At 33.6% G+C, this 12,921-nt stretch overlaps 1 protein-coding gene across 3 annotated transcripts in view; it reads right to left on the bottom strand.

Moving 5' to 3' along the window:
• Positions 1-313: 313 nt before the first annotated feature.
• mcam (melanoma cell adhesion molecule) overlaps positions 314-12,921 on the bottom strand; it is a 53,986-nt gene continuing 41,378 nt past the window's right edge. The window contains exons 7-17 of one of the 3 annotated variants that reach the window (XM_022753838.1): positions 7,039-7,166; positions 6,719-6,854; positions 6,479-6,594; positions 5,727-5,868; positions 5,388-5,515; positions 4,725-4,866; positions 4,361-4,426; positions 3,349-3,390; positions 2,787-2,910; positions 2,263-2,374; positions 314-2,088 (exon numbers count right to left, since the gene is read on the bottom strand). In XM_022753838.1, the coding sequence (XP_022609559.1) occupies positions 2,086-2,088; positions 2,263-2,374; positions 2,787-2,910; positions 3,349-3,390; positions 4,361-4,426; positions 4,725-4,866; positions 5,388-5,515; positions 5,727-5,868; positions 6,479-6,594; positions 6,719-6,854; positions 7,039-7,166 (1,139 nt within the window). In that variant the 3' untranslated portion in view covers positions 314-2,085. The remainder of the gene's footprint in view (positions 2,089-2,262; positions 2,375-2,786; positions 2,911-3,348; positions 3,391-4,360; positions 4,427-4,724; positions 4,867-5,387; positions 5,516-5,726; positions 5,869-6,478; positions 6,595-6,718; positions 6,855-7,038; positions 7,167-12,921) is intronic. The other 2 variants (XM_022753839.1, XM_022753840.1) reach the window with 2 other exon arrangements.

Here is a 12,921-nt window from a genome sequence, read left to right as displayed (position 1 = left end):
GCATGAACACTTCATTTACAGGCCAGTCATCGCCAAATAAGATTTTCCTAGAAAGTTGGTACTAATTATAGGAAAAATAGATATTTCATTGAAATAACTGCAGTAGTAAATACTCATCCACATAAATCTCCATATAATTTTAAGGGTATGCCTTTAGAAAAATTTCACATTCCTCATACTGACCTGGCCTGTAGTGCATTGACAATAAGTCATGCTACATTAAGCTATTATTAATAATTATAGTAATTAGAGTTGTTTACTGCCTATTATGAAGCTCACTGTCTAACTTCAACAGACACATTTTCAGTTCCTCTTTTCTTTTAAGTCAATCTTTATTTGGTATAATTTTCAAAAACAACAAACAATGAATTTGTTGGTAAATTGGTTTGAATGCCATCACTGACATTAATTTTACAAGGCATTAAAAGGCATTTTACCAAACAATTTAACATGGGTAGTAAACAGCAGAAACAGATGACAGACTAAGAGAGGATAGGTTGGGTAAGTATGACAGCTGCACAGAGCACCTTGATTTGTCTTCCAACTTGATTTGCATATGTGGAGTCACAGTCATTCCCCCCTCAGCAGAAGTCATGGAACAATGTTAATAATGTGTCGACATGAAACTACATTTAAATGTGGAGTGGGTGTCAATTTAAGGCAAATGACCTCTGAGGGGGATTCTGTATGTGTCTCTGATCCAACAGATTATTAGTGTCAGTCAACACATGAATTAATTCATTCATTCAACAGAGATGTGTCTTTTCCTTTAAAGAGGTCGACTTCATGCTGTGAACCATATTTACCATGGACCAATAATCTGTTCTACCCCAAAAAAAGAAATAAAAGTCACAACAGAAATACTTTTCATTCCACAAACAGTCACATGAAAAGAAACAATGGTTTCACATTAGAGAAACAAAACAACTCAACTGCATGAAGAGTAACAACAGAGAAATCAGTGCACTGAACATTAAATATAACCACAACTAAGTACAAAATGTGGAGTTCCAACATGAATGTAATTTAAGGCAACTGCAGCTTTTTAATCTGACTGTTGGCAAAACTTGAACTCAAACACACACATTATATCAAAACTAGACTGTGAAGGACAGAAACGGTAAAGTAATGAGAACTACAAATAATGTTAACCCTTCTATGTCAAATCCTGAACAGATTATTCACCCGTCTCGCAAAAATATTTTCTTTAATATTCACAAACAGGGGAGTGTGAAGACAGGGGTGTTAGCTGTAGAGAAAAAAAAAACAAACGTGAATAACGTGATTAAATGACCTAAAAGTCTGTGTTCAGAGCTAAAGGGCAAAATTTTTGGCCAAGGCTGGAACTGGCTGTAGAGGGAGGCATCGTTGCGTCCCAATAATTTCAGTGTACAGACTTAAGCAAAACAGAAAACAGACAAAAAAAGAAATATATATATATATATATATATATATATATAGAAACAAGATAGCTAAAACTACCTAACTCTTCCTGCTCTCTATAAAGAGCACCAGAACAAAATATAACACTATCTGGTCATTTATTTTTGGTTGGTTTTTTTAATTGTGTTATTTTAAATAAAGAAATATATACACAGATTATAATATATACACTTAATAAAGAGCTGTTTCATACTTCTCTTCAGTGATTGCTTTGCCTGAGGTGATGCTTAATCAGGTATAAAAAAAAAGTCCCTGGTCAACTTTGTGCTCTAATAATTGTTCTACAGACGATCAGCAGTTTACAAGGCTCTTTGGTTTGAAGGTGAATGATTAATTAGCAGAATTATGTCATAGAGAGATCACTCCTAATTAAAGCTTGAGGTGCATTCCAAGAGATGTGTGCTGGGACGTAAAGGACAGTAAGCAAAAGCTGCAGCATGGAATGATCTGAGTCTCAGCCGTCCATCAGGACATTAACTGACAGACAACTGAGCTTCTCCATGACATAACGCTGGGATAAGGAGCTCTGGTGGAGGTTCGAAGGCTTCAGCAAGGTCTGAGGCTGAGAGGGAAGAACAGGAGCAGCTGTTGTGTGTCTGAAGTCACCTCGTCACTTTTGCACGACCAGGTCCTCACCACCCTTTACTCCAGGGTGCAAACATAAACATTACAACACACAGAGAGAGAGAGAGAGAGAGAGAGAGAGATAGAGAGAGGTGGGGTGGAGGATGTGTAAAAATGTTAATGGTGTAATCAGATCAGCAGAAAAACAATATTATCTTCAGCCTGAGCCAGTTCAGTTTAAGATTAGGTATCTACCTGGTCGCTGGGAGGTTGTTTTTCTCCGTTGACCCCGAGGAGAATCGCTTCCTCTGTGTTGTCGCTCTTCATCTCCACCACGATGTTATCTTTGTTGGACTTCTCTTTGGTGCTGCAAAACCAGGGACATGCTCACATTAGAAACATGCATATTGCAATATGCTGTTTGGCCATAATGAGTGATGATTAGAGCTGGAAAATTGTATGATATTATTGCATATCAACTTTCAGAGGAAGCATGCTCAGTTATATGCTCAGTTATACTATACACAAAATTATTTATGTAGAGGATTTTATGTAATTATGCACATATTTCATCCAGTGTTTTGATGACTCAATTTTTACTTTTTAAGGGTTAGTCAGTTTGCACAGTGAAACTCTGTTGTGATGAGCCCTTGTAAAATGCTAGAAAACTGTGATATAGATTTTAACCATATCTCAGAGCCCTAGTAATGATTATGATTTTTTTCATATTTAAAGACACATCATATGTTTTTGCATCATGTCGCTCTCATTGCACTTACAGGTCCTGCTTGCCAGATCGGCCACAGATCTTGCCCTTTTTGTAGAGGAAGTAGAGCACACTCCCCAAGATGGCCAGCAGCAGGATGCAGATAATGATGACTGCAATGATAACACCACTGCCCTCTGGTGGAGAAGAAGCACAAGGACAAGCACAGGATTACCAGCTGTAACTGGAATGTGAATGAGACGACGGCATGAAGCTGGAGAGTCGGATTCAGGATTGTGTTGAGCGGGCTGTGCAGCATTCAGTGTGTAGGAACAGTAGGCAGCATTTTACAGTGCGACTAAAAAGAGTGAAGCACTAGCATCATTCATTTGACCTAAACCTGGCAACCTAAAATCATTCAGGAGTTTAGGAGGAGAGGTGTGCTTATACAACAGCCAGACAACATGCACAGGAAGAGGTGAAGATTAACTATTCAGCGATAGTTTGATGTTTTGCTCATCGAGCGGTGGGGTGGGGGGGAGGGGGTTCTGATGAAAGGGAGGTGCTTTGGAGGAGAAGTGGAAGGAAGCTTTTTGCCTTTGAGCTTGAGAGGTGCAGCAGCGTATCATACAAACCTTTTTTGATTTTCTCTGGTGGGACAACTGTTTCTGTTTTAACTGACAAAAACCACAAAAGCACAGTTATCAGTGGGTGGCTGGATGTATTGAATAGACACAGTTTAGATCTTTAGCACAGGCGTGAACTTAATTTGAAATGATCTTATCTGGTATTTGAAACTAAACATCTACTCTAACTGTGGTCAGTAGCACAGCAGTCATTTCCCAGAGCAGCGGGGCCAAGCGGCCCTGTTTAATCTCATTTAACCAGCCTTTTGTGAGAAACAACAACCCAGAACAGTTTTCCTCTTAGGGGCTGGATATTTCCTGGCATGATGTAGAAAACAGAAAGGACACAGAAGGAGGGAGAAAACACAAGGCAGGAGGCGTAATGGGAGTCAGGAGACTCGCTCTGAGTGCATTTAAAGCATCAGCTGCTTTCTAGAGTCACACTGATTTCACGTGTGTTTGTGGTTGTGTGCTGTGTATGTAACTGCACGCCATAGTGCTAACAGGAATGCTCATTACTCATAACGCTCCTCTTTGCAGAAGGTGAACCATGCCAGTCATTTTTTTATCTAGTTTAACTGATTACTTTTCTGGGATAGAAACTTCGTCTCATGCTGTCAAGTTTTCATTTTCACATAATTTGTAAAATGAAGTTTAATTATATATTAACGGAACAGGCAGAAAATCGTCAGGGCTGTGGCAACACATTAGTCAATAAGACACCTTGCAGCGATAACAGGCCTCAGTAATATTACCCGTTTAAAACTATAAAACAGAGGTTTAATCAGAGCAATCACTCCTCAACACTGCTGTAATGACCTTTCAGTGATGCCAGTATGGTAATTGCTGCAGCCTTCACGTGCATTCTAGTTTTCCTTTTTCTCACTCTCATTCTTTCTGCCTGACTCACCAGGAAATGGCACAGCTTTTTTTTAAGTGATTTTTTCATTTTGATTTAGTGATGTTGTAAACTTCCTCTAGTTTGAGTCTTGACTGCAGTGCAGCCGGCCTGTGGTCTTACCTGTGGCAGAGGAAATGGAAGTGCTAGTAGTAGTGGATGTGGTGGCTTGTGTGGTGGTCTGTGTAGCTGAAAACAGGTTGGGGTTAGGACACTGGGGGAGGAGGGGTGAACACTGAAAAGCCACACAACTTCACGTCCGAAACAACAACGACAACAACACTGATTGAAAGGTCCAAAATCACAGGCAAGACATTACAGCACATGACAGAGCTCGAGGCCTTCAGACAAAGTAAAAATAAACGAAGAAGTGACAAAGACAGAAGGAACAGAAGGAAACGGGGGAAGCGAGAAGGGCAACAGATGGAGACATACACACAGAAAAACACAGGGCAGGGACAGGAAAGGCAGGCAGTGGGGGACTCACTGGCTTTGATGCTGAAGGTCATCGCGTCAGTACCGAACTTGTTGGAGGCACTGCAGACAACAGTGAGGTCAGAGGTGACCTTGACTCTGACCACACTCTGAACACTGTCCTCCATCTGTTTTTGGGGTTCTGCCTTCAGGACCTGGCGTAAAAACACACAGTTAAAGAAAAACAGATCAACCAGCAGAAAAGGTTTCCCTGTCTTCTGCATGGCAACGGTTGCAGAGTCGAATGCAGCTCTGAGACATCCTGTCACAGACTGAAGCAGCTCACAGCACGGCTCTCTGGGATTTCTTTTCAATGGAGAAGGGAGGAATAATCCATTGAGTTTTGTCAAAGTCAGACCAACGGCGTTGAAGATATTACACTTAAATCAACAAGACAGCCATGCTAGCAGCTCTGTAAGGCTGTAGTTAGAGATGAGCTGAATGCTAATGCTAGCATTCTACTATGCTTACAGTTACAATGCTGAGGTTTAGCGGATGTAATGTTTACCATGTTCACCATTTTGTTTTGTTTTTTAGATATTTAGTCATGAAAGAAACATTTGGACCTGATTATGATGCTGCCTAGTGAAAAGATCTAATCTAATGAGTACACATTTGGCAAAAGTGCATTTCTGTTGCAGCTGATCCAACGACGTGAAGCTTCCCTCTGCAGTACCTTTCCATCAGATGTGGTCCAGGTAATGCTGGGAGCTGGGAAACCTCTGGCAAGGCAGCTCAGTTCCACGGACTTCTCAAAACTCTCCTCTATCTCCGTGTTATCTGGCTTCACGATCTCTGGTGTGCCTGGAGAGAGAGGAGCGAGAAAATAACCTTAAAAATGTTCCTTCATGACCATAACTGCTATAAAGTACCTGTTGCAAACACACAAATACTGTAAAAGTTTCTTTAAAAACTAGACATAAAACCAATATAAACTCATACTGAAACTATACATATATTATATTTCTTCAAGAGTGTAGCAGTGTAATTATTCAGTGCCTGTGAACAGACTCACCCATAACATTAACACGAAGTGTGCCACTGGTCTCCATCCCCTTGATCTCAGGAACAGTAACCATACACACGTACGTCCCTGCTGTGTGTAATGTAACGTCCTTCACGATCAAAGTGTGACCTTTCAATACCTCCTCTCCATTCTGCACACACCAGGGCAGAAAAAGGCATATTTAACACACACATGTAAACAGTGGTTAAGTAAGTACGTTTTTTTACACAAATTTGTGCTGGGAAATTTCAGACAATCTCCACAAAGTCCTTTTTTTAACTTAATGGTCTTTGGGTGTTGATTATTCTTTACTTTAACTGATGTGCGGCATTGCAATAATTATATTATAAATAATAATGAGAAAATAATATTCAGTTGTATTTTTTGGGTGTTCAAAACTTTTAGGCAAGCTGCTGCCAACAAAAAAATCAATGAATGTTTTCACAGACTTCCTGGTTGTCACACTGGCTTGGTTCTACACAAATGTTAACTTTTAGATTCACTGACATCTGCATGATAAACTCCCACAATAGTGGTTGAAACTTAAACTCTAGTCTGCACATCCTAAAAATGAGCCATGAGCTAAATGATGAGCAAGTGTTCTGAGTGTCAGGATAAGACAAAATGACCTGAAAGACGTGGGGCACCAGAAAATGAGCGTTGGCTGTGACAATTTTATCCTGTGTAGTATTTGTCATAGTGGAAGACGGGAGAAGTACTGTGTGTGTGTGTGTGTGTGTGTGTGTCTGTGTCTGTGAGACCTTAAACCAGGCTGTGTGTGTCTGAAGAGAAGAGAGGGCGTTGCAGGTGGCCTTCAGCTCCTCTCCTTGATCCACCACAACAGTATCTTCAGGAATCACCACAGCAGGATCAAGATCTACACACACAGCAAAGAGATAGAAACGGCAAGAAAAAAGTTTAAGCCGGGGACATACAGTTGTTCTGCTGGTAAAATGTATTCGTTGTCAACGTCACAAATCAGATCTGTGCAGATTCCTTACAGTTGACGAATACTGTGATATTTCTCGAGATGGTTTCAAAAGTTTCCAGGTCCAGAGAGTTGCACTGGTAAACTCCACTGTTCAGACGGGTCACATTATTCAACACCAACATATTGGAGTCTAAAGTCTGTTCAACCTACAAAGAGCCAAGGTAATCTGATCAACACATAAGCATAAAACTTTTAACTCAACATAGAAAAAAGGTTGTTAAATGTAAGCTCTTGGAAGCTCTTGAAGACCTATTAATGTAGGCCTGAACTACAGTATGCTGCTAACTCAGGGTGCATGAATCATGAGCACATAGGTCTTGATTTTCTTACGCCTGCATGCGTGATTGACATGGAGGATTCAGTATTTCCATTTCCATGGCAGTGAAGCTCGACTGAGTCCCCTTCCTTGATTTTGCCCTTTGGTGACTCCACCCACACACTTACGGCTGTAGAGGGGTCTGAAACAGAGAGAGGAATACAAGTTAAGAGCACAAACTTCAACTTTAAGTTGTAAAAGTGTCGTGTGATGGCACAACCATCACTACACTCAATCTGCAGCTGCAGCGCTTCGGACTACGTGGTCCTGACAATGTTTACCCCAAATTCATTTAGATTAAGACCAAAGGCATAAGTAGGAAAATGTCTCCCAATATGTTGGGAGGTTACTGTACTGTGACTTTTATGCCTTGCTATAGTATGACATTTAAATGACGTTTTTTATGCCTTACTTTGATATGATGTTCTTTATTTCATACTATATTATGACTATTTAATGATTCTTTATGCCTTACTAAAATATGACATTTTAAGAAAATTTTATGCCTCCCTAAACTATGACATTTGTTGACGTTCTTATGCCTTACTATACTATGATGCTTTAAGACAATTTTATATCTTAGTATACTATGACGTTTTTTGATACAATACTATAGTATGATGTTTTTTGAAATTTTTTGCATTACTATACTATGAAGTTTTTTTTATGTTTTTATGCCTTACTATGCTATGATGTTGTATGCCTTCCTATAATATGACATTTTTGGATATTTTTATGCAATACTATGATATGAAGGTCTTTGACATTTTTAAGACTTACTATATATGAGGTTTTTAAATATTTTAATGCCTAACTATACTGTGACGTTGTTTGATGTTTTCATGCAACACTATTCTATGTTTTTTGACATTTTTAGGCCATACTATTCTATGATGTTTTTAAATATTTTTATGCCTTACTATACTATGACATTGTTTGACGATTTTATGCCATACTTTACTATGACATTTTTTTGATATTTTAATGCCTTACTATACTATGACGTTTTATGCCATACCATACTATGAAGTTTTTTGATGTTTTTTCACCTTACTATATTGTGACGTTTTTTGACGTTTTATGCCTTACTATACGATGACGTTTTATGCCATACTATACTATGATGTTTTTTGACGTTTTAATACCAGACAATGTTATAACGATTTTGGACATTTTTGTACCATACTATACGATGACATTTTTGTATATGTTTATGCCATAATATAGTATGTAGTATATTTTTTGATGCTTTTATGCCTTATTATACTATGACGTTTTTGACGTTTTATGCCTTACTATACTATGACGTTTTTGTATATGTTTATGTCATAATGTAGTATAACGTTTTTTGATGTTTTTATGCCTTATTATACTATGACGTTTGATGCCATACTATACTATGACATTTTATGTCATACAATACTATGATGATTTTTGACATTTTTGTGCGATACTATACTATGACGATTATTGACGTTTTTATGCCATACTATAGTATGACGATTTTTGACATTTTTTGTGCCATACTATACAATGATGATTATTGGATATTTTTATGCTATAAAATACTATGATGTTTTTTGATGTTTTTATGCCGTATTATACTATGACGTTTTATGCCATGCTATACTATGACGTTTTTTGATGGTTTTATGCCTTTCTATACTATGACATTTTCTGATGTTTTTATGCCATACTATGTCATGAAGATTTTTGACATTTGACATTTTTGGATAATTTTATGCTATAATATAGTATGATGTTTTTTAATGTTTTTATGCCTTATTATACTATGACGTTTTATGCCATACTATACTATGACGTTTTTTGACGTTTTTATGCCGTACTATACTATGACGTTTTTGGATATTTTTATGGCATAACATAGTATGATGTTTTTTGATGTTTTTATGCCATACTATAGCATGACGATTTTTGACATTTTTATGTCATACTGTACTATGATGTTTTTGGATATTTTTATGCTATAACATAATTTGATGTTTTTTGATGTTTTTATTCCTTATTATGCTATGACGTTTTATGCCATACTATACTATGACATTCTTTGACGTTTTTATGCTATACTATGTTATCACAATTTTGACATTTTTATGCCATACTATACTATGACGTTTTTGGATATTTTTATGCTAAAACATAATATGATGTTTTTTGATGTTTTTATGCCTTATTATACTATGATGTTTAATGCGATACTATACTATAACGTTTTTTGATGTTTTTATGCTAGAGTATGTTATCACAATTTTTGACATTTTTATGCCATACTATACTATGACGTTTTTGGATATTTTTATGCTAAAACATAATATGATGTTTTTTGATGTTTTTATGCCTTATTATACTATGATGTTTAATGCGATACTATACTATAACGTTTTTTGATGTTTTTATGCTAGAGTATGTTATCACAATTTTTGACATTTTTATGCCATACTATACTACAATGTTTTTGGATATTTTTATGCTAAAACATGATATGATGTTTTTTGATGTTTTTATGCCTTATTATACTATGACGTTTAATGCGATACTATACTATTACGTTTTTTGACGTTTTTGAGCTATAATATGTTATTACAATTTTTGACATTTTTATGCCATACTATGCTATGATATTTTTGGATATTTTTATACTATACATACTATGATGTTTTTTCATGTTTTATATTCCTTATTATGCTATTACATTTTATGCTATACTATACTATAACGTTTTTTGACGTTTTTATGCCATACTATACTATGACGTTTTTGGATATTTTTATGCTAAAACATAATATGATGTTTTTTGATGTTTTTATGCCTTATTATACCATGACTTTTCACTCTAAACTATACTATAACGTTTTTCGACAGTTTTATGCTATAATATGTTATTATAATTTTTAACAATTTTATGCCATACTATACTATGACGTTTTTGGATATTTTTATGCTAAAACATAATATGATGTTTTTTGATGTTTTTATGCCTTATTATACCATGACTTTTCACTCTAAACTATACTATAACGTTTTTCGACAGTTTTATGCTATAATATGTTATTATAATTTTTAACAATTTTATGCCATACTATACTATGACGTTTTTGGATATTTTTATGCTAAAACATAATATGATGTTTTTTGATGTTTTTATGCCTTATTATACCATGACTTTTCACTCTAAACTATACTATAACGTTTTTCGACAGTTTTATGCTATAATATGTTATTATAATTTTTAACAATTTTATGCCATACTATACTATGACGTTTTTGGATATTTTTATGCTAAAACATAATATGATGTTTTTTGATGTTTTTATGCCTTATTATACCATGACTTTTCACTCTAAACTATACTATAACGTTTTTCGACAGTTTTATGCTATAATATGTTATTATAATTTTTAACAATTTTATGCCATACTATACTATGACGTTTTTGGATATTTTTATGCTAAAACATAATATGATGTTTTTTGATGTTTTTATGCCTTATTATACCATGACTTTTCACTCTAAACTATACTATAACGTTTTTCGACAGTTTTATGCTATAATATGTTATTATAATTTTTAACAATTTTATGCCATACTATACTATGACGTTTTTGGATATTTTTATGCTAAAACATAATATGATGTTTTTTGATGTTTTTATGCCTTATTATACCATGACTTTTCACTCTAAACTATACTATAACGTTTTTCGACAGTTTTATGCTATAATATGTTATTATAATTTTTAACAATTTTATGCCATACTATACTATGACGTTTTTGGATATTTTTATGCTAAAACATAATATGATGTTTTTTGATGTTTTTATGCCTTATTATACCATGACTTTTCACTCTAAACTATACTATAACGTTTTTCGACAGTTTTATGCTATAATATGTTATTATAATTTTTAACAATTTTATGCCATACTATACTATGACGTTTTTGGATATTTTTATGCTAAAACATAATATGATGTTTTTTGATGTTTTTATGCCTTATTATACCATGACTTTTCACTCTAAACTATACTATAACGTTTTTCGACAGTTTTATGCTATAATATGTTATTATAATTTTTAACAATTTTATGCCATACTATACTATGACGTTTTTGGATATTTTTATGCTAAAACATAATATGATGTTTTTTGATGTTTTTATGCCTTATTATACCATGACTTTTCACTCTAAACTATACTATAACGTTTTTCGACAGTTTTATGCTATAATATGTTATTATAATTTTTAACAATTTTATGCCATACTATACTATGACGTTTTTGGATATTTTTATGCTAAAACATAATATGATGTTTTTTGATGTTTTTATGCCTTATTATACCATGACTTTTCACTCTAAACTATACTATAACGTTTTTCGACAGTTTTATGCTATAATATGTTATTATAATTTTTAACAATTTTATGCCATACTATACTATGACGTTTTTGGATATTTTTATGCTAAAACATAATATGATGTTTTTTGATGTTTTTATGCCTTATTATACCATGACTTTTCACTCTAAACTATACTATAACGTTTTTCGACAGTTTTATGCTATAATATGTTATTATAATTTTTAACAATTTTATGCCATACTATACTATGACGTTTTTGGATATTTTTATGCTAAAACATAATATGATGTTTTTTGATGTTTTTATGCCTTATTATACCATGACTTTTCACTCTAAACTATACTATAACGTTTTTCGACAGTTTTATGCTATAATATGTTATTATAATTTTTAACAATTTTATGCCATACTATACTATGACGTTTTTGGATATTTTTATGCTAAAACATAATATGATGTTTTTTGATGTTTTTATGCCTTATTATACCATGACTTTTCACTCTAAACTATACTATAACGTTTTTCGACAGTTTTATGCTATAATATGTTATTATAATTTTTAACAATTTTATGCCATACTATACTATGACGTTTTTGGATATTTTTATGCTAAAACATAATATGATGTTTTTTGATGTTTTTATGCCTTATTATACCATGACTTTTCACTCTAAACTATACTATAACGTTTTTCGACAGTTTTATGCTATAATATGTTATTATAATTTTTAACAATTTTATGCCATACTATACTATGACGTTTTTGGATATTTTTATGCTAAAACATAATATGATGTTTTTTGATGTTTTTATGCCTTATTATACCATGACTTTTCACTCTAAACTATACTATAACGTTTTTCGACAGTTTTATGCTATAATATGTTATTATAATTTTTAACAATTTTATGCCATACTATACTATGACGTTTTTGGATATTTTTATGCTAAAACATAATATGATGTTTTTTGATGTTTTTATGCCTTATTATACCATGACTTTTCACTCTAAACTATACTATAACGTTTTTCGACAGTTTTATGCTATAATATGTTATTATAATTTTTAACAATTTTATGCCATACTATACTATGACGTTTTTGGATATTTTTATGCTAAAACATAATATGATGTTTTTTGATGTTTTTATGCCTTATTATACCATGACTTTTCACTCTAAACTATACTATAACGTTTTTCGACAGTTTTATGCTATAATATGTTATTATAATTTTTAACAATTTTATGCCATACTATACTATGATGTTTTTGGATATTTTCCGCTATAACATACAATGATGTTTTATAATGTTTTTATGCCTTATTATACCATGACTTTTCACTCTAAACTATACTATAACGTTTTTTGACAGTTTTATGCTATAATATGTTATTATAATTTTTAACAATTTTATGCCATACTATACTATGACGTTTTTGGATATTTTTATGCTAAAACAAAATATATGTTTTTTGATGTTTTTATACCTTATTATACTATGATGTTTTATGCTA

This window comes from Seriola dumerili, unplaced genomic scaffold (genome assembly GCF_002260705.1).
Source record: "Seriola dumerili isolate Sdu_G_001 unplaced genomic scaffold, Sdu_1.0 BDQW01000199.1, whole genome shotgun sequence".
Taxonomy (NCBI): domain Eukaryota; kingdom Metazoa; phylum Chordata; class Actinopteri; order Carangiformes; family Carangidae; genus Seriola; species Seriola dumerili.
Note: the sequence above shows the minus strand (reverse complement) of the source record. Positions and strands in the feature narration are given on the sequence as shown.